General features: G+C 44.7%; 1 protein-coding gene across 2 annotated transcripts in view; it reads left to right on the top strand.

Annotated features, from left to right (window-relative positions):
* SYTL2 (synaptotagmin like 2) overlaps positions 1–22833 on the top strand; it is a 121371-nt gene that overhangs the window by 36510 nt on the left and 62028 nt on the right. For both annotated transcript variants that reach the window (XM_080816125.1, XM_080816124.1), the window contains exon 2: positions 13784–14309. In XM_080816125.1, the coding sequence (XP_080672251.1) occupies positions 14197–14309 (113 nt within the window). In that variant the 5' untranslated portion in view covers positions 13784–14196. The remainder of the gene's footprint in view (positions 1–13783; positions 14310–22833) is intronic.

Genomic DNA, 22833 nt, shown 5'->3' with positions numbered 1-22833 from the left:
CATATGAAATTAGGTTGATAGGGAGCTGGGAATGAGAAGAAATTTGGACTTACTCTTCCATCGGGGAAGAGCTGGGGAAAGGTTTTTTGTTTATTTGTTTTGTTTTTTTAAGATTTTATTTATTTGACAGACAGAGATCACAAGTAGGCAGAGAGGCAGGCAGAGAGAGAGGAGGAAGCAGGCTCCCTGCTGAGCAGAGAGCCCGATGTGGGGCTCAATCCCAGGGCCCTGGGATCACGACCTGAGCCGAAGGCAGAGACTTTAACCCACTGAGCCACCCAGGCTCTCCAGCTGGGAAAAGTTTTTAAATTGTGGTATGGCATGCTCAAAGTAGGGCTTTGGACTATAAATCTAGCTGGATTGTGTATAGTAATAGCCCCAAGTGAGGGAGAACCAGGAATGAGAGGAGCTGTGTTCGGAGACCATTGCAGGCTTCTCAGTGAGGGATAGAAAAGGAAAGAAAGGGTCAATCCAGAGGCAGATGGTAGAGGTTTGGTCAATGGAAACTGGCACCTGATTGGCTGGAGGGCAAGGAGAGAAAGTGTTTTTTCCATGTTGTTGATGAGGAAGTATGTAGTCCACAGAGTTCCAGGCAACAAGCTGGAGATTCAGAGATGAACGAGGACATTATCTGTCCTCCCACTGTGTCTAAGTTCCCTATTTCTGCTGTAACAAGTCACCACAAACTTACTGGATTGAAATAACACAAATTTATTATCTAACAAATTTATTATCTTACAGTCCTAGAGGTCAGAAGTCTGACGTGGGTCTTACAGGGCAAAATCAAGGAGTTGGCAGGGTTGAGTTCCTGTTGGAGGCTCCAGGGGAGACTCTGTTTCCTTGTCTGTTCCAGCTATCAGAGGCTGCCTTTGTTCCTTGGTTTATGGCCCCTGCCTTCACCTTCAAAGCACAGCACTCCAACCTGTCTTCATTCTCAAGACTGCCCCCTCTCCTCCTGACCATTCTGCTTCCTCCTCTTGAGGATCTTGTGTGTGCGCTGGGTCTACTTAAATGATTCAGGATCATCTCCGTATCACAGGATCCTTCACTTAGACACATCCATGAAGTCCCTTTCACCATGTACCCTATTCATATGTTCCAGGAAGTAGGATGTAAACATCTTTGGAGACCATGATTTTTTTTTTATTATGTTCAGTTAACCACTGTATAGTACATAATTAGTCCTTGATGCAGTGTTCAGTGATTCAGTAGTTAAGTATAACACCCAGGGTTCATCACAGCACGTGCCCTCCTCAATACCCATCACCTTGTTTCCCCCTCCCCCACCATCCTCCTCTCTGAAACTCCCAGATTGTTTCTCGGGGTCTATAGCTTTAATGGTTCATCTCCCTCCCTGATTTCTCTCCCTTTGGATTTCCCTCCTTTCCTATTGCTTATGTTCCACATATGAGTAAAACCATATGATAATTGTCTTTCTCTGCTTGACTTACTTCACTTAACATAATCCCCTCCAATTCTATCCATGTCAATGCAAATGGTGGGTATTCATCATTTCTGGTGGCAGAATAATATTCCATTGTGTATATGGACCACATCTTCTTTATCCATTCATCTATTGAAGGGCATCTCATCTCCTTCCACAGTTTGGCTGTGGACATTGTGGACATTGCAGCTATGAACATTGGGGTGCATGTGGCCGTCTTTTCACTAATCTGTACTTTGGGGTAAATACTCAGTAGTGCAATTGCTGGGTTGTAGGGTAGCTCTATTCTTAACATCTTAAGGAGCCTCCATACTGTTTTCCAAAGTGGCTGTACTACCTTGCTTTCCCAGCAACAGTACAAGAGGGTTCCCCTTTCTCCACATCCTCACCAACATTTGTTGTTTCCTGTCTTGTTAATTCTTGCTGTTCTAACTGGTGTAACGTGGTATCTCATTGTGGTTTAGATTTGTATTTCCTTGATGGTTAGTGATGTAGAACATTTTTTCATGTTTCTGTTAGCCATTTGTATGTCTTTTTTAAAGAAGTGTCTATTCATGTCTTTTGCCCATTTTTTGACTGGGCTTTTAGTTTTTTTGAGTGTTAAGTTTGAGAAATTCTTTATCGATCTTGGATATTAGCCCTTTTTCTGTAATGTCATTTGCAAACATCATCCATTTTGTGGACTGCCTCTTAGTGTTTTGACTGTTTCCTTTGCTGTGCAGAAGCTTTTTATCTTGTTGAAGTCCCAAAAGTTCATTTTTGCTTTTGTTTCACTTGCCTTTGGAGACATCTCTTGAAAGAAGTTATTGTGGCTGATGTCAAAGAGGTAACTGCTTATGTTCTCCTCTAGGATTTTGATGGATGGAGGATGATGATTTTGCCAACCTCAGAGAGCTGACAAATAGATCCATAAAAGATAATTTATCATAGTTTTGTTGTCCCACTCTTGTAAACTTTCTTGGCTTTTTCTCTATGCTGTTGAATTGTCTTGCTTTTCTTCCCTAACACCCTTCTTCTTTTCTTCATCCACAAAATGGGGCACCTATTGTGTGCCAGGCACCATGCTAGGTGCTGGGGCACAAGGATGCCTCTGTCTGCCACCAGAGGAAGCAGAATTAGATGAGGGATGTTAATGTAGACCCGGAGACCAAGAGGTCAGACTCTTGACTTTTGGTTTTCTAAAGCTGAGGTCCAGACCTAAAATGAGAAGATTCAGAAGAATTTTTGGTAATTGAAAAATGAGGTCCTCCCATCTACCTTCCCTCCCGCCAACCCCCCATCCCAAATTTAGATTTTTTATTTCCTTTGGGGCCCCCTCAGAGGGAGGTTTCCTTTGGAAACCAGGAATTTGATTTTTTAACATGGGGTGGGAAGTCAGAAGATGGGAAACAGTCTAATGAGGAAAAGAGAAAAACAGCTGTAGTAACACTCTACCTCAAGCGAGCATGGAAAGGTGGCTGAGTTGGGGAAACGTGGTTATTGTCAATAGGTATTTATGGAGCATGTACTGTGTCCCAGACCGTTTCATTTATAGCCCAATGTCGTACTTGCTGTGACCCCATAAGGTGGATCTTGCTGCCACATAGTACAGAGCAAGCAACAGAATAGACAGAGTCCTCAGGGAGCTGCCAAGGAGCTAATCAAAGGTCAGTCCCCTTCCAGGCATCTCCTGATGCCCAGACCGGTGGGTTCCACTCCATCACAGCAGCATCCGGTATTGGGCAAATGGACATCCATAGTCAATGGATATGGTAGGCTTTATTCGCAGTTTCAAAGTAAGTGTCTCTGTAGAAGATGGAGAGGAGTGAGGAAGACCTTTTATGTGGTGGGAACTTGATGTATCTTTGATGAGATAACTAATGGCCCGACCAGAGGGATTTGAGCAGGCCCCGGGACTGGGGTGGGGTGCCCAGGGCACACATCTGTGGGCCTATGGACATGAGATCATGGAAGTACCAACCCTACATGTGTGGGCTCTTCTTGTGGTTTGTGCCCTTAGTGCCTCACTGATAAGGAGACCTCTCTCTTGGGAGGCTGCAGGGGTGGAGTGCTGAGCTCACACGACCTTGCCTCCTTGAATTTTGTGTCCTGAACCTCATGTTTGTCTCTCCCCAAGGTCTTGGAGTTGAGCGGGGGCCAGAGAGATGGAGGACATGTTAGTTCGAGGGTCTCATCCCTGGCTGCACCTTACAATCACCTGGGCGGCTGGGGACTGACCCCAGACCAGTTACATCAGTGTCATAGGGGGAGTTAGAGAAGGAAGAGACCTGGGCATGGCTAATTTTTTTTTAAAGCTTTTCAGGTTGATGCTACTGTACAGTCAGTTTTGGGAATCCCTGAGTTAGTACACTTGCAGAGAACCTCTCACTTTCCCAAGTAGGAATGTACATGATTGTACGGGAGGTGAGGCTTTATGTCGTCCTTCTTCAAGTCTGAGTTGCTGATTGCTCCAGTTCAGTTAACTTTACGATCCTGGTTTAACTCCAGCCTAGTTAATAAATCAGCTTGTTGCTGCACTACCTTCCTCTGAACTTGAAACCTAGAAAATTATTAAATCTGGAATTCACCTGGAGTGCCTGCTTTTATCAATGTGCCGGTTTAAGGGGCGCTCTGAACTGGGGCTCAATCCAATTCTTAGTCCATTTGCAAGGTCTTATTCAGGTGGAAGATGCCCCTGTCCTGGAGGATAGAGGAGGCCCCCTTGGGTTGTTCCAGCTCTCACAATGGGTAGCTGTGTGACCATAGGCTGTTGGTCTAACCTCTGCTTCAGCTTCCTCATCTGCACAGAGAACTTGTGATGAGTACATTCAGCTATTACTTCCATTTTCAGGTTTGCTGTTGTCACAGCAGGAAAACAACTGATGTACAATGAACATGTTTCACTTTGACTAGTTGCTGTGCTCTTTAACCAGTCATAAGTGGTTTCTGACCTATCGGGAGTCCTTCACAGCTGTGATTCCCAGACCTGGCCAAGCATCTGGCAGCATGTGGGAACATTCTAGAAAATGCAGATTCCTGGGCCTCACCCCTGATTTTGATTCTGTAGATCTTGAGCAAAGTCTGGGAGTCTGCTACTCCTCAGCCACATTTGGATACAAACGATGATGAATTTAATTAAAGTGACTGAACTCCCAAATTTAGAGGTCACTATAGAGCTTAAAGTTGATAGAGGTTATATTTCTTCATGGAGGCTTTCCCTGGCCCTCAAAACTACAGTAAGCCCACTGGTTAAGAGTTTTATAGCTTCCTGCTCTTCTGCATTGTAGACATCTCCAGCTTGTTCAACATCTACTCTCGTTTCCAGAACATCGATGCTCTGAGGGCAGGGACTGGGTATACTATCAGAACTTTCAGAGCATACAATTTACCCTCTCCCAGAAATGATATCTCGGATTGTGGAGGGTGCTGCCCTTTTGAGGGGAGAGGGTGTTTCCCTAGCATTTTGAACTTAGACGAGCCTCGTGGTGCTTCCCAAGCTGGATAATCAATAAAAACCCATGGATATGTTGGCTTTTACAGCAGGTCTGTGCAACATCAGATGAAGCTTGTTCTACTGTGTCTTTTTATGATTATTATTTTTATTATTATTTTAATTGTGTTATGTTAGTCACCATACAATACATCATTAGTTCTTGATGTAGTGTTCTAGGACTCATGTTCACGTATAACACCCAGTGCTCCATGCAATCCATATTTTAATGCCTCCTATTGATAGGTTGTCAAAGGTAAATCACCCCTTTTGTAGATTGCCATCCTGTTTTAAAGACTTGAGTTTTCTGCCCAAATATGAAGTTTATTTTTTTTAAAGATTTTATTTATTTATTTATTTGAGAGAGAGAGCAAGAGAGAACACGAGTAGGGGAGAGAGGGGTAGAGGGAGAAGCAAGGAGTCCAACGTGGGGCTCACCAGGATTATGACCTAAGCTGAAAGCAGACACAACTGACTGAGCCACCCACATGCCCCCAAATATGAAGTTTAAAATGAATTTCAGCTACCCATTTCCCCAGCTCCTTTCTTTCTTCACTGTTTTCATCTTTTGGAATCCTGCTATACAAAGAAAATACAGATTTAGTGGGTGGTTCTGGCACACTTATCAAGACTGGAAAATGTAAAAAATTCAGGTTCAAATTTCTCTTCCCTGGCATTTCAGCCCTGTGGGGTCTGACCCCAGGTACTGTTTCCCTGTTCATACCCTATACTCTGATTACCAGCCTTCTTTTTGAGTCACTTCATGGTTTTGTGGCCCAGCACACTGGCCCAGAATTCCTACTCTCCTCTCTAATTCAGCCTTCAAGGCTCACCTCACTTTATTTCCTTCCTAAAGCCCTTGGTTTGGGCCTCCTTTATTAGTACTTCACATGGTACTTGGAGGACGGTTCGTTGTGTGTGACTTTGTCTTCCTCACGTGGCTCGTTATCTTGTCCTTGGCTGGGGCTTGATGAAAATATTTTGTTCCTGTGGATACAAGTCCAGACTTGCCTAGGAGTGGCAGAGGAGAGTTTTCAGAAATCTGGGGATATTATCATTAGGTTTGAGTGTGAGATTAAGGGGTGGGGGAGCTGTCACATATAAGGAGTCATTCCTTCTCTCTGTCTCTTTCATTCTTAATTTGAGGTCACCAAGTTAGTCTGTGGGAAACATGAGCTGTCAGCCACATCAGCCTGGAGCTGGAGAAGAATGAACTAAAAAAATGGCTTCCACCTTTAGAATAATCCTCATGATAGCAAAAGCTTTGTATGTTGAAGAAGTCTATCAGTTTTGATCTTTCGGTTGTTCCTCTAAGAAAAAATAAAACACATTTGTGATTGGATAACAAGCTAACATGTTCTTTCTTATTCCATCTGTATCATTTGCTCTTTTATTCAGAGGCTCATTTCATTTAGTCATTTTATTTATTCATTCAATTTACATTTTTTAAAAAAGATTTTATTGATTTATTTGTCAGAAAGAGAAAGAGAGTACAAGCAGGGGGAACAGCAGAGGTAGAGGGAGAAGCAGGCTCCCCGATGAGCAAAGAGCCTGATGCAGGGCTCAATACCAGGACCCTGGGATCATGACCTGAACCAAAGGCAGATGCTTAACCAACTGTACCAACTAAGCGTCCTTCAATTTACATTTTTGAGCAGTTACCATGAATCAGTCATAAGACAATGAATTATGCTTTCCCTTCAAGAAGCCCAATTTAGGCAACATATTGGGTTGAGTAATTTGCATATTTTTAAATAGCATGATGAAGGCCCTGACCACACAAAAAAATATTCATGTAGCATTGTTTCTAGACAGTGCTGTGAACAGTTTGCTTTTCATGGAAACACATCTCTATGTAAGTATAGGAGAATGCATTCTGATTGAGTTTAAACACATAAAGGTAGGTTCTTTTAGTAACAATGTCTTGTTCCTAGGGTCTCTACCATTCTAAGGGAGTCAGGGCCATGTTATAATTCCTGCATGTTGACACAGGTGCGTTTCTCCCTCCTTCCTGTGCTTTTGCTCCTTTCCATGTCTGTGCATAAAACAAATTGAAAGGGCTCAGTCATTTTCCTGTTCTTACAAGTTGTTCTTAGAGGAGCCTGCCCTGCTTTGAGGGCCAATGCATGTTGCTCATAGCAGATGACAAGAAGAAAATAGAGCATGTGTGGAAAGAGGAAAGCAAGGTTAAAACAGACCTGGACTGGGGATCAGGAAACTGGGGTCTAGTCTCTTCTTTTTCCCTGACTAGCTGTGTGATCTTTCTGGGACTAAGGGGATGGTTAGGTAGTGAAAGATGAAAAACAATGGCTTTGGAACTTTCCAGCCCTGGCTTCATATCATGTTCTGCTTGAGTGACTACAAATAAGTGATTTAACTCCTTGAGCCCAATGTTATCTGCATGATGTAGAGAATCCCTGCCTCGCTGGGTGGGCAGAGAGATTTGGTGGGATCTCGGAGGTAAAACACATAGCACCACCTGCTCGTTTTTCAGTTCAGAGAAAAAAGAGCTAGATCATAAAAAGCTTAGACGACATCATGTGAGGAACAGCTGAGGGAGGAAGGAAGCTCATCTTCCCCTCAGCAAAGGAAACTCAGGAAGAACAAAAAAGCTGTTGTCCTTTTAAATGGCTCTTTGAAAAGGAGAGTAAGGGACGCCTGGGTGGCTCAGGGGGTTAAGCATCTGCCTTCAGTGGGGCTGAAGGGTCTGGGGATCGAGCCCCACATCAGGCGCGCCCTGCTCAGTGGGAAACCTGCTTCTCCCTCTCCCTCTGCCCCTCCCCACTGCTTGTGCTCTATCTCACTATCTCTGTTGCTATCTTTGTCTCAAATAAATAAATAAAATCTTAAAAATAATTCTTGAAGATTTTAAGAGATAGATAGAGCACACTTACTTGTGAAGCATAAGGAATAACACGGAGGACATTGGGAGATGGAGAGGAGAAGTGAGTTGGGGGAAATTGGAGGGGGAGACAAACCGTGAGAGACTGTGGACTCTGAGAAACAAACTGAGGGTTTTGGAGGGGAGGGAGGTGAGGGGATGGGTGAGCCTAGTGAGTATTATGGAGGGCAGGGAGCACTGGGTGTGGTGCATAAACAATGAATTTTGGAACACTGAAAATAAAATAAAATTAAATTAAATTAAAAAAAAGAATCTTAAAATCTTAAGAATCTTGAAATCTTAAAAAAAAAATCTTAGAAAGCAAGAAAGCAAGCAAGAAAGAAAAAGAGAAAAGAAGAAAGAAAGGGCGAGCTGAAGGGGCCAGGGCAAATTGAAGGCAAAGGGTAAAAATTATGGGCAAGTTCAACCGTAGGGCCAACTAAGCCTGAGAAGTGGAGCAGCCCCGCTGGGGAATTAGGACTTTGGGCATGGGTGCCCTGGTACGGTGGACAGTGGGTCTGATGACACCAGTGTGGTACGCAGCTAGGAGATCTTTGCGCTGCGCAGGAGGTGAGCAAATGTTCTCTGATTGTTCCACTCCGCTTGTTCCTTCCTAGACATCCTCTGAGCAATCTGTGGGTTATTTCATCTATCCCTTGATGCCACTATGATCTAGGAAGCTTACAGAACACTTGGTTTGATGCATGATGGTTTGTCCCTGCTGGGAGTGAGTCCCTTCATTGATCAGGGCTGTTTCTGTCCAATGTTGTTTTCCCCAACCCCACCCGGACTCTGGCATATTTATGCCTGCTCTCCTTCTGCCTCCCAGATTTTTCTTTCCAGCCTTCATTCTAGATGTCATGGGACTGTCAGGACAATTTGCTTCTATTCTCAAAACCTCATCATGTGAGAGTCACTACTTACTTGAGGTTTCCTCCCCTCGCTTGGGGTCTGCAGGCTTTGGTACAAACAACAACAGTCATCTGGGGAAGGAAGAGGTGTTCTGTGGGCCTGCCCTTGCACCAGAGCACAGTGGGGGAACAGATGGTGTTGTTAATCAGGCTCTAAGTGGGGTTTGGCCGGGCACCATGATTGGGATTAGGCCTATATTTCTAGCTCTTCTAGTTGTGATCACCAGCAGGTGCCAACTGTTTGGGGCCTTGGTTTTCATCTCTTGCTTAACTTTGGACACTTGACAAGGAGAAGAGTATTGGCTTTCATAGATGTGGCATAGTAGGGCTGACACATGGAAAGCTTGAATTCAGCACTATCTGCATTTGGAGCCCATAAATTTCCCTTTCATGCTTCTGTTCCCACTGCTGCTCACTCCTTATTTTTTCTCCACAGTGTCCTGCCTTCTCACCATAGCTTCAAATAATCTCTGGAAGAAAAGGGAAAGCAGGAGTAAATACACCCATCACATAGATGAGAAAACTGAGGCTTGGGGAAGTCATATGAAAGATCTGGAGCTGGAACTCCTTGAATCATTTGGACCTGGTTTTTCAGTCTGGCCCTAGAGCCAGCTTCATGTGAAAGGAGAAGTGGAAGCTCAGGCCTCTTCCATCTGTGTTCATGTATTAAGTATGTGAGTGCCTAGGAGATGTGAGGCACAATGCAAGGTACTGGGGTCCCAGAGCTCTCAGGTGCCCAGGACTTGCTCATAAATGAGTGAAAAATAAGCATGAGTAGACACGGATTCGAGACAGTGTGATGAATATCCTGACTCAGGAAGTCAGGTGCTGATGAACACACCAGAGTGATGCCTAACCTGAACTTGAGAAGTTAGGAAAGACTTTTCTTCAATAAGTTGACATCTAACCTGAGGTCCAAGGGGTGTCAACCCAGGAAAGGTATTCCAAGAAGAAGGAATAGCATATACAAAGGCCTGGGGGCCAAAGGAACTGAAGAGTTGTGTGTGGGGAGCCTCAGGCGAAGCACTTGGGGAAGAAAGCTGGTGCCAGTTCACCTGAGTCCCACACCACAGTAAGGAGCTTGAGTGTTAGCCAATGGGCAATGGGAAGTAGTGGAGGGTTTTAAACCTGGGAATATGGTTTAGTCAGATCTCACTTTTAGAAAGTCACTCAGTAGCATGATGAGAATGGGTGGGAGGGAAGCTGAAGCTTAGAACTTTTTGCTCACCCTGGAAGATACTCCTTCTGTGAACCCATCGGGAATCCTTGTGGCCAAAATTTATCCCTCCCAATTTTTCCACAGAAATTGCCTTGATTGCTGACTGCCAACTGTGGGCCACTAGTTTTTCTATGCGTGAGCAGAGAGTGAAGGTCCATAGTCAGAAGAATTTTGTTCTGCTTCCCAGTTTGAGGAATCTGTGGATGGGAGAATTAAAGGACAGGTCAGCACTGGGGTGGATTAAACTGACAAAGCTCCTGGCAAGGGGCGCTTGGGTGGCTCAGTCAGCTAAGCATCTGCTTTGGCTCAGGTCATGATGTCAGGATCCTGGGATGGAGCCCCAGGTCAGACTCCCTGCCCAGCAGTCTCTCTCAAATAAATAAAATCTTTAAAAAAAGGGGGGGGGGCGCCTGGGTGTCTCAGTGTGTTAATTAAGCCTCTGCCTTCGGCTCAGGTCATGATCCCAGGGTCCTGGGATTGAGTCCCGTGTCGGGCTCTCTGCTCAGCAGGGAACCTGCTTCCCCTCACCCCATCTGTCTCTCTGTCTACTTGTGATCTCTCTCTCTGTCAAATAAATAAATAAAATCTTAAAAAAAAAAAAAGCTACTGGCAAATACCAGCCCTACCTACCACACAAGGGTAGTGGCTGACACTTCCCTGAGCCCTACTCTCCTCATTTGAAAAACACAGATCATAAAATGCTTGCCTTAGATCTCTGTGAGGATCCCATGAAATGATGTTAAGTGCCAGGCATGTAGGACATACCCAGTAAATATTTACTTCCTTCTCTTTTTTCCTGTCTTTCCTTACTGCTGCTCCATCTCAGAGTAAAAGCTGGAAATCGTACAGCACTAATGTAAGGCCTAGTATAGGATGATCTACTTCTTTCTGACCTGCTCTCTCCTGTCCTCTTCCTGGCATACTCTGCTGTCCCGGCCCCGACTTCTTTGATGTTCTTCAAACACGCCAGACCTGCTTCCACCTCTGGACCCCCGATACCAGTGTGGCTTGTTTCCTCACGTCTGTCAAGTTTTTGTTTCAGTGTCATCTTCTCAACAAGACCAACCCTAACCACTCTCTTTAAAACTCCCAACTCCCCTACCCCTTCCCTTCTATGCTCTGTTATATCACCTGGCAAGTTATATAATTTAATTATTTAGGTGTTTTAAAATTATTATTTAACTTGATGTCTCCTCTGAGGGTCATGTAGGCTCCACAAAGACAGGACTTTTTCTCTGTCTTATGTGTTGCTGTGTCTCCAGTGCTTATAACAGTGTCAGGCACATACTAAGCTCTCAGTAAATGTTTGCGGAATGAAATGCGTGATTAGCTTCCATGACAGATAATATCCAGAGTATTGGGAACTGGGAAAGCAGCTGGTATCGAAGAGTCTTGACTGCCATCCAAGGGCTCTGCTGTTCTCTCTCACAATTGGGAGTCAGAGGTTTCAGCCCTTCCCTCCTTTCTCTGTAAAATGAAGACATTGCCCTTTGTCTCACTGATTTTGGGGAAAAACCTTTAACTCTTGGAAGCTCTTATGCAGAAGCACTGGTTAGCTTGTGGTTGTACATGAAGGTGTAGAAACCAGCATTTCCTCCTTCAGCAATGCTCCTAGTTACCACCGCTGGACAACCTGAGTTGTTTCTCTCCTTTTATCTCTTCCTGTCCTGCACTCGTTGACTTTAAAAACAGTCTCTCACTGAACCATATGTCATCATCCAAGGTTCTCCAAAAGTGGCCTGAATTCAGGTCCTTGCCGGCCTCTGAGGTCTAAGGAAGTTACTATGCATCAAAGAAGCTATTCTGCAGGAAAGAATCGACAGCCATCCGCTGGTGAACTTGTATACTTGCATGAGGTTCATTCATTTACTTACCTACTTCTTCACATTCAGAGACTCACAGTCAAATGGGAGTGACTGAAGGAAGATAAATAATTATAGCGGTGGAGGTGGGTATATGGAGAAGAAAGTGTTTGTGTTAGTCAGGCTTCCACAACAGAAGTGTTACAGAACAATCCCAAACTTCAGTGGCTTCCAACAACAAATATTTATTTCTTCCCATAATCTTCAGGTCCTCTGGGGTGGCCTTACATATTCTGGGTGGCTCATTTTCTGGTCTGACCTTACATCTCCTTTGCGGGGACTCAGACTGGAAAGGCAGGAGCTACCTGGGGCAGGATCTTCTTGGGGCCGGTGGCAGGAGTATAAGCAGCCAAGCCAACCCACACAAGCCTATGCTTGTATCACATTTGTAGCATTCCATTGACCAAAGTCACAGGTCAAGCTCAACAACAGGAAGGTAGAGATGAATAATCTGCTTACTCTCATGGCACCGTGGTTGCATGGCTATTTCAGGGAGGGAGTGAAGAATTAAGAGGAATAAGTGAATCTACTTTTAATTCTAGCTGAGGTAGTTAAGGAAGGCTTCCTGGAGATGGTAACTTTCATCTTTGAAGGGTGAGTGTTTTTCAAGATGAACAAACAGGCACCGACTTATATAAATGCGTGTACATTTTAGTACATTCTTAACATTTATTTGAGGAGTCAGTGTGAGCTACATGCAGAGAGCCTCAGGAATATAAAACAAAGGTCATCAGAGTACCTGTTTTTCAAGTCTATACTTCATGGGGGAGATCGGAGAGAAATATAACACAAAAGAGAAAATGGAATGCCAGGACCAAGTACACTCTTATTTGGGGGGATAGAACAAAAGTGTGAACTCAGAAAGGAAGCTAGAATATATTTCTAGTTGCTATTTTTGGTAGAGGATGCAAGATACGTGCTGTTTGATTTTCATTATTTCACTTCATCTTTACAATCTGTGAGGGACATCCTAATGGCAAGGCAAGTGGGAATGAGAAAACTGAGCCTCAGAGTGGGGGGTCACTTGCTAACGAGACTGAGGGGATACTTCCTAGGGGTTCTATTTTGCTGAAGTGAGGAACTTATTCATAAAAAGGACTCAGTGGTACACGTACTGTTTTATTCTTAAATGAGACTGCCTAAAACTTACTGAATACTCGATTCTTAGTGTCTGCTGTCTGTGAAGCACTGTGTTTGTTAAAGGGCCCCCATCCTGGAGTAGGGAACCTCTGAAGCCCCAAACAGCCGTGAAATTCTGCATGTCACCTTCTTATTGCACATGGGTTTGAGTGGCCTCAAAGGAAATAGGATTCTTGCCCAAAGTCCTACTTAAAATTCTCACTTTGGTTGGGAGAGGTTGCCTCTTCCTTTCCCCCAGTTTGTTTACCCGTACCAGTAAGTGTTCTTCGTCCTCAGAAATGAAGGGAGCAATTTGGGGGAGGTGCTCTAGATCCAGCAAGGGTGAGAGGTGGGACCAGGTGAAGAATAACAGTCCACCCTTTGTGCACACTACCTTTATGTGATACCAGCTCATGACCTGTCATTACAGAGCCCAGATACGTTCCCGTGCAACATTCCTACTCACGGAGATGTGAGTGCTTGTGAATTTTTATTTCTAGTTTCTTACCCATGATCACTTGACAGCTGGAATCACGTCTTCCTGGTCTCACTGACCTTGATTGTGACTTTTTAGCCTAACATCCCATGATTTTGGAGAGTGAGAACCAGCTCCTTTTTGCAGCCATTGCTTTCCTCAGTGAGTTGTCAAACATCAACAGGCATTTTGTGTGCTCTCCATCTTGGCGTTCTAGAATTGAGTAGAAGTGTGTTTCATGACCCGTTTGCTCAAGAAGCTGACCAAACTGGTTTCCTTGATCTCAGAGACCATCTCACTGGTCATCCTCTTTCCCCAGGCACGTTTTAAATCTTGTAAAAATGAGCAATGCTTACAGAACTGCCTCGCACTGTCTCACGTTCACCGTCTCCTGATTCCCCAGGTGTCATGAGATGCTCAGATGTTGCTGCCTCTCCTCGAGTTGATGACCTGGATGCAAGAAGAATGAACTGAGTCTGGTAATAAACTGAGTCTAAGACTGGTCCAGAGTGGGAGTGTGAGTAGGAATGCCACTGTGGGAACAAGTGACCTGGTTGGTAAGGAATGCAACGTCCTTCTGAGAGCCTCCTCTCCACGTCGTCCCACAGACCACCGCTTCCTCACTGGAAAGGGCGCGGAGGACTTTGATATCAGGCACCTAAAACTTTTGCCGAGCCAACATAAGACTTTCGCTGCAGAACTGAACAAGACGTTACTTGATTTAATTTTTTTTTGCATCTTCTCATCATTGAGCAACAGGCATAGTTGTTTTGCTTTGAGAACTGTAAGCCAGATTCCCTGCTCTTCTTTTTGTGTATGATTTTCAAAATGATTGACTTGAGCTTCCTGACAGAGGAGGAGCAAGAAGCCATCATGAAGGTGCTGCAGCGGGATGCTGCCCTGAAGAGAGTTGAAGAGGAGAGAGTCAGGTAAGGGGCCAGGAGGTCCCCTGGCATGGGGGAAGGAGGGACAGTCTGTCAGAAGATGGGACACGTTCTCTTCTCAGCCATAAGTGGAAATTCTGACTTGGAGCTTGAACTTACAGGTTTTAGGTTTTAGGTTACTCCCTGGATGGGACTTCTTTCCTTCTTAGTGTCTCTTAATTAATCCCTTAGGACTCCTGCCAGAAATAGTCTTAATAAATGAAACCCCTGTAATTTATTAAATACTGAATTAAAAATGGAGTCTATACAAACACATACATACATCTACATACATATATTTGAATGTGTGTGTATTTATATCTACCTTTTAAAAAACTGAATCATGAGCTAAATTGAAAAAATTTTTAAAGATTTTATTTATTTACAGACAGAGATCACAAGTAGGCAGAGAGGCAGGCAGAGAGAGAGGGGTGGGGAAGCAGGCTCCCCGCCGAGCAGAGAGCCCGATATGGAGCTTGATCCCAGGACCTGAGATCATGACCTGAGCCGAAGGCAGAGGCTTTAACCCACTGATCCACTCAGGCGCCCTGAAAATTTTTTTTAATTCCTAAGATTTTTAAAAGAAAATAAATTGGGAAGTAGCTCACATTTCTGCATACTTTGAGAAATGTTTGAATTGGTTTCAACAGCAATTGAAATTGGCTCTGACTGAGCCACTCTTTCATCTGTGTCTCACAAGAAGGAGTGGCAGCTTCGACATGTGCTTGCTGGAGGAGCCCACATGTTCCGTGTCAACATTCCCTCCACTTTCCACTCACCCACAGGGTTGGTAGAAGGAGAGTGAGAGCAGGATGCCAAAGAAGTGGGCTTGAACGCAGGCCCTGCCATCTGTTACCTGTGTAACCTCGGGCTTTGAAGACCTTGAAAGGCTTCTGGGATGTGAGTTGGTGTATTAACTGCATAATCCCCATCCCAGGAGTTATCTGAAAGGAGTATAAGCCATGTTCCTATTTCCTGGGACACAGGACCATGAGTAATGGATCTATTGGCACCATTTCCCATATTTTGACCCTAATCAAACATGCTGAAATTCACTCTAAGCCCTTCAGAGCATCTGTTTATGGCTACTAATAATAGCTCATAGAGCCAGTGCTTAACAAACTAATGATTCACAAGTGACAGCAATGAACAGATTGCAAAGGGCATTTTTCTGAGCTCAAACACACTTGTGCAGTTGGTAGGGGCTCGGGCTCAGGGATAATTATATCCCTCAGGGTGGGATATAATTATGCCTCCTTGATGTGTGAGGAAGTTGACTTTGAGAAAGGTCAGGTGACTTGCTCAAGCTCATACAACCCATAGGTGTCAGGATTGAGAGTCACATTCTGGTCTTCAGGTCCTCATGCACTAACTCTACCACTTATTTTCTGAGAAAACAGTAGCAGACCGGCCATCCTGGCACCTGGCCATGGAGAACGGGACGGCTGCTTGGTATGAGGTAGGACGCTGAGCTGTGATGGTGACAGGTACTGGAGAGCCTGAGAATGGGACTCTTTACTAGTCATTCACCTCCCTACAAGCTGCCTGTAGTCCTCTATGCACCGGGATATGGAGGGGCTGTTCTCCATTCTTAGCAAGTGGGGTGTCTTGAATATTTTTATCCATGAGGGGCAGAATTTACCCTAATCCTCCCTCAGAGCCTTTTGGTAACACTGATCCTTTACCCAAATACAGTTTATAAAGCCCTTTCATGAATGATGTCCTAAGTTTCCTCATACCCATGCTGAGATTTGGTGAGGCAGGACTGTTACACCCATTTTAAAAAATAAGGAGTGAAGGAAACTGGAGGTGGAGGTGAACCATGAGAGACTGTGGACTCTGAAAAACAACCTGAGGGTTTTGAAGGGGCGGGGGATGGGAGGTTGGGGGAACCAGGTGGTGGGTATTAGGGAGGGCACGGATTGCATGGAGCACTGGGTGTGGTGCAAAAACAATGAATACTGTTACGCTGAAAGGAAATAAAAAATAAAAAAAAATAAGGAGTGAGGACAACACAGAGACAATACTAGCTGATTCTTAAAGCATGGTGGGAATTCCTTTATCCTCTCAGGAGACAAGACAGGGAGACTTGGAAAGAAAGCGGTGGAGCAAAGATGGCCCTGGGCCTCTCTTCCTACGTCAGGATGTGGGGACTGTGACTACTGGGTTGCTGAATACCTTCGATTCCTCCACTGATCAGTTGTCATGTGTGGTCTGTAATTCTGTGTCCTCTGTTGAGCTGGGTTAGGAAGAGAGTTTTGTCCTCCCCCTCTTTTAAATGCACTTGGCCCTTGGGACTGCAGGCTACTGAGTCTTCCCTGGAGTTGTGTGTTTGAGTGGAGGTGTTTTACAGGCATCTGCATGGCTGATAGAAAAATCCTCCAGAAATTCCAAATTCTGGCTGGAACTGGGCTTTGTAAGGAGTGTAAGCATATAGCCTCTGGTACCAGCTGTTAGCAGCCCCAGTGACAGGGAGTCCCTTAGTTAAAGCAGTGGGTTTGCAGACTCCCCTTCTGTTTGCTGTTTCTCAGGGTGCCCCAGCAGCTGCTGCTTTTTTTTTTTTTTTTTTAAGATTTTTTTATTTATTTATTTGAGAGAGAGTGAGAGAGCATGAGAGTGGGGAGGACTCGATTCTGGGACTCCAGGATCATGACCTGAGCCAAAGGGCAGTCGCTTAACCAACTGAGCCACCTAGGTGCCCGGCAGCTGATGCTTCCGTAAACTGATAGCGAGAAGTCTTGGGGTGGCAAAGAAATCAAGTGTGAATCAAGCCCTGTGTACTACCACCATGCTGGGGAAGTTTTTAGTTAGGCATCAAGCACCTGATGTAGACTCAGCCACAGATAGGTTTAGGACTCTGGTCCTGGGGAGGAGTGATGGTGCCTGGTGGATGGGGAATGGGGCAGCCGATGAGTGTGAAGCCCATAGCGGGTGGACACAAAGAGGTGCAGCCCGTGGCCTGGACTGCTTCACATAAAGAGAATGGCGCTCTGACCCCTCTTTGATTTAGGACTGAAGGGACTTGTGGTTATGGGTCTGAGGCTTTCTGCCCCTAGGCTGGTGGAACTAGATCTCTGGTCTTTGAAAATGCTGTTCCGTAGGCTTTTGCTTGCAGCCCCTTTGCCAGCCTCTGGTTGGTTGTCTTTGACTCTTGCATTAGCTTTCCCTATAGCCTGACAGCTCTGGAAAGATTTTTTGGTCCCTATCAGTCATTTTACAGATGAAGAAGGTAAAGCCCAGAGAGGGAAAGTGACTAGCCCAGGGCCAAACAGATAATCCCTGCCAGAGCTGTGGTAAGACAAAGCTCTCAGTCCAGTGCTATTCCCTCCACCCCATGCTGCTATTATTGCCCTCTGCAGTTTGTGAAGCTGCAAGCTTGTTAATCATTTGTTAATTTGTGAAGCACTGTCTAGGAGGTATTATTAGTAGCCGTAATCAGACACTCCAGAGTGCTTGAAGTGAATCTCAGTGGGTTCACAAAGCATCATGTTCAGTTAGGGTCAAAATCGTTGGTATTCTTTCTTCACAAGACTAGGGAAGAAGTCCCCTGCTTAACCTTGGAGTCAAAAGTGACATGAGTTTGAATCTTCTCCTCACCACTGATCAATTGTGGTTCACTGGACAAGTTACTTAACCTCTCTGAGCCTTAACCCAGAGACTGAGAATGACCATTAACACCATACCCGAAGGATTAGAGTGAGGATTAAGTAAGATAATTCTTAATCTTCTTAGCACATAAGAGGTGATAGACATATTTCCATCCCCTTATTCCCCACTCCACCTCTGCTTCTAAAAAAGGGCAGAATTCTATGCTCGATAATCTGACTCCTTAGGAGGAAATTACTCCCCAAACCCTCCATTATTTAATGCAGTGAAGTTTAATTGAGCATCTACTAAGTACGGGGAACTTCTCTGGACAATGATATGAAGAGAATTCTATGGTAATTAAAATATGGTCCCCGCCCTCAAGGAAACGGACCTTTATCAATAAATTATTCATTATCAATAAATTATTTATTATATATTTATATATAATATATAAATATTATCAATAAATTATTTATTATCAATAAATCGATAGTCCACTTAATGGATTATCAATTGCACATTTAAAATCTCAGCTTTGTTTCCCTAACATGATTTTACAGTTTCCCAATACTTCTCCCTAGCTGGTGTGTGGTTTTAGAAACACAAAACATAATTCTGATATCGGCCTATGCAAAACATCATTAGAAAGGCAAACCTGCCACTATAAATCAGACTGATCTTTCTAATGCTAATTTTTTATGGACTGTGGAGTATGATTCTCCTGCAGCTCTGAGAGGATCTCACTAACACAGTGGAGCACTGTTGCCCACTAAGACTAGGTGCTGCCTCCCAGTGTGAAATTTCATGTTCACACTGAAATCTGTTTGCCTTTCCTGACATATCCAGGGCTTCCAGTTGTTCACAACCATGCTCATTTGAGACATTGTGCAGATGACTTCATCTCTGTGTTACCTCCGGTCTGATTTCATGAATGAGAAAGAGGAGTGCCACCCAAGGGAAGTAAATGTTCAGTTCCCAAATCACTCTACTTGTTTGTGGTAGAACATGCACTCAACCCAAGGGAACAGCCATTGTGGTGTCTCAAGAGGCAGCTAGAAGTAACCCATCCCAGGTCATGGCCGCCCCACAGCTGTGTTTCCTGCCGCGTCTCTGCCTGCAGCCTCATGTGCTGGGCGCAGTCTCTATCATGCATGGATATTCAGCTCGCTCCCTAACTGCTGGAGACATTCCACAGACCAGCAGTGAGGCAGACATCAGGATAGATTCTCTCTTCCTACCGCCTCTTCTTTTTAAGAAACACCACTCTGCATACACATATGTAATTTTAGTCTTTTATGGTTTGAAAATGAGACACTCTAAAGGTGGTGTTTCCTGTGCTTGGCGTCATACTGTCAGCAGGATATACCAGCACCACGCCTCCCACCCCCATGCACACAGAGCCACATCGCCAGGACGGGCATTCTTGCCACAGATAGCATCTCATCCGTGACCACATCTTATGATTCTTAGCTGTTCCCCTAAGCCCTAGTTTTTTATTTTATTTCTTTCCTAAGTAAAGGCAGTTGGCATTGAAGAATTGTTTCCCATGACCTCTGGGGTGTTTTCTGTCAAAGCCAAGAGTAAAGGAACCAACATTTGTCAAGGAACCATATTGTATACAGAGCTCCACATACATTTGTCCCTTTCATCTACATAGCGGTAGTAGCTGAACCTGCATAACACTGAGGAAGTGAGGTAGAAGAGGTTAGGCTCCCCGCACGATTGAAGCCTTGTGCCTCACACTGCAAAGCCTGTGCTTTCCACCTGCTGTGCTGCCTCTCAGCAGATGGTGGGGATTTACGATGTGTCCACAACACAAGGGACACATGTGTCCTCCCATCTTCCACTGTGAGGAACATTTGCAATTTATTTCATTCTCACATGTGTTGGTTTTCAGATTCTCTTTCAAAGGTTAATTTCTTTGTAGAGTGAAGAGTGATGGTCATCTTAGACACCAACATCATGTTTGGCTCACTCAGGATGGAGTAGCAGAAACAGCCTTGACCAGGAGCCTGCATGGCTTTTGGTCCTGGCTCTGTGTGACTTGGGCAAACCTCCTAACTTCTTTGGCCCCGGAGTACTTTCAATTCACACAGTATAACCATCTAGTCTAGAATATACTGAGGGGTTAAAAAAAAAAAAAAAAAGGCTGGGGAATGGGCCAGTTAGCCTCTCTGGACAGCCTGCTGGTTCTTATCTAGTTGACTAGATGACATCAACCAGGTAGGCCTTTGCCAAATCATGATGAGTAGCTGAAAGCTGGGGTGTGTTGTGTAAATAAAAAGGGGGAGAAGAGGATAGGCTGAGGGAAAACTGTTGAGGCCAGCCTGGAGGGTATCCCTGCTTTTCTGACTTTCCTCTAGAAGTGCTCACACTCTCTCTCTGCAACACAGGAATTGACACAGGCATTGGGCTGTCTAAAATGTTGAATTTTTTGTGCACAATTCTGAGAATATGGCTGGTATTAGTGGGGATTAATGAACTATGAACTATGAACTATGAAGGGAATTAATGAACTAATGAACAAATGAATAGATATGGTCTTTAGCATAAGGAGGAGACAAGGTGGCTGTCTTTTACAATTGGCTAAATTCTTTGTGTGTGATGGTGAAATTGTAGGTATTAAATGAGATGATGCATGTTAGGTGACTTGCACGGGGCTAGTACAAAACATGCTTTGTGTGTATTAGCCGAAAGAATGGGGGTGTGTCCTGCCTGGAGGGCCAGCAGGACCCAGTCCTATCTGGGACGAGGGCTCTTCCTCTAGCTTCACTTAAGCCCACCAGCCTGTGGGTGTTAAGTGGACCTCTTCTCCAGCCTCAGCTTTCTCCTATGCTCCGTGTGCCTATGTGCATAGGATGGTAAGGGATGAAAACTGGGATCTTAAGAAACATCTTTTTCTCACTTCAACTAAAAATGGTATAAGAATTAGAGAATCAAATGCCATTTTTTATTGGTACAATTAGAGTTGAAAAATGAGACATCAACCCGGGCTGATGGAGAAGATTATAAGAGCACCATCTAGATGGTGGGATTTTTTTTTTTTTTAATGATCCTATATCTTTATAAAACCTGGGTTTTAATGTCACACATACATATTTATCTATGAAATATTCCAAATGACTAAGATCAAAAAAGAAATTGATTGATTAAACCTAGCAGGGATTATCACGTGAGGAAAGACATAAACGGCACTTAGTGAATTGGAGTAGTTTCTTATTCTTTTGCCACTTCAGTGATAAGCCAGAAACCCCCTCCTAATTCCATACTGTAATGGCTCCCAGCCTTCCAAGGGGCCGCGTGTTTCGGTGGGCCTTTCTCAGCCAGCGTGTGCTCATGGTGCACTGAGATCTTAGCACGATCAGGGCTTCCAGACAGTTGTTTAGGCAGGAGCAGGTCCAGAGTAGCACAGGGGCACCTACAAAATGCCTCTCAGCCAAACACCAAAAATAAGTAAATAAACAGCCTCCTGAAGAGGAGTTGAGAGCTGTTAGGCTAGGAAGGTTTGTGGTCTCTTTCAACAAGATGATGGCTGATGCCCGATTTCATGTTTGTTCCTATTCTGAGTGAGGTGCCCTGCCTCGTCAGGAGAAGTCACTGCCGTTGTGACGGGTATGGTTCACTTAACCCCAGCGGTGGTAGGATCACTCTTATCTCTTGCCTGACTCAGACTGGGGTGGCCGTGGAGCATTTATGTGTTCTTTAACTTACCCACTTGCCAAACAATTGTTGGGTTGTTTGGCTCGGTGCTGGGTGCTGGCCTGACAAAGGTGATTAAGACATAGTCCTCACCTTCAGGGAGTTTGCAGAGTTGACAGATTAGTGGGTGAGACAGATGTGCAAATAGATCACTGGAATATGGTGTGGTCAGTGCTAGGAGCACCTGGGGAAGGGCAAGCTGTTGCCCTGTGCCTTGGCAGTCAGGGAAGGCTTCCCCCTGGTGGTGGCATACGAGCCGGATCTGAAGGATGAGGAACAATGTGCTGCCCAGTGAAGTGAGGACAGAGATCCCGAGAGACTTCAGGATTTAGTGGCCTCCTACCAAGATGGAGGCACTGCTAGGGGCTTTTAGGTAAACACCTATTTAATCACCTCAGAAGTCCTGCCGAGTAGGTCGTATTTCCCCCTGTCTTTACAAAGAACTGAAGCTTCTAGGGGTGCAGTAATCTGCCCAGGTAGCATATAGGAAGGGCCAGAACTAGGATTTGGACCTGTTTGGGAGAGTCTAAAGCGCCTAGTCTTTCTGCCAGGCCTTTCTGCTTCTAATGTTTAGGGAGGTCAGAGAGAGCAATTTGGACAATAGTAAGAAGTCTAGAGTACTGGCAAGTAAAGTCTGAAGGTAAGTGCTGGAAAATGAACCTGAAAAGGCAGCCTGAAGCCAGCAGTCAGGGGCCTCATATGAAATGCACTCACTCCACAAATACTAAATAAAATCCCACTATTTTCCAAAGACACCAAACAAAGATATATGGAGTACAGGCTATGCTGCTGGGGCTCATTTTCTAATCAGGGAACATGGGGAGGACTTCTCTCTTCTGGAACTGAACTCAAACTTGGTCCTTTGGTTGGAGAAGGCAAAAGCTCCATCAGCAACCCATAGGGGATTGTTTGCCCCACGGAAAGCCTTAGGCAATTAGAAACCATTAGAAATGTTTAGTAAGAACCAGGACCTCTCTGGTGATTCAAAATCATGAAGTGATGACTCTCTTTGTCAGGATTTGGTGATGACAATGTGTGTCCAAGTGTTGTGATTGCGTGTGTTTGGAATGGAGTCACTTCTACCCAGGTAATTGGGAGATGAGAGAACGTTCCAGCAGAGAGTTGAACTCAGGGTAAAAAGACACTCCTCAGGCACACTTAGAAGAGAGGAAATGTACTTGCTAGAATCCCTCCTTTTGCCCCACTCCCAGGTATGTCAGTGTGCAGTGCTCACACACGGCCC

Source organism: Martes martes (assembly GCF_963455335.1).
Source record: "Martes martes genome assembly, chromosome: 10".
Classification (NCBI taxonomy): Eukaryota; Metazoa; Chordata; class Mammalia; order Carnivora; family Mustelidae; genus Martes; species Martes martes.
Note: the sequence above shows the minus strand (reverse complement) of the source record. Positions and strands in the feature narration are given on the sequence as shown.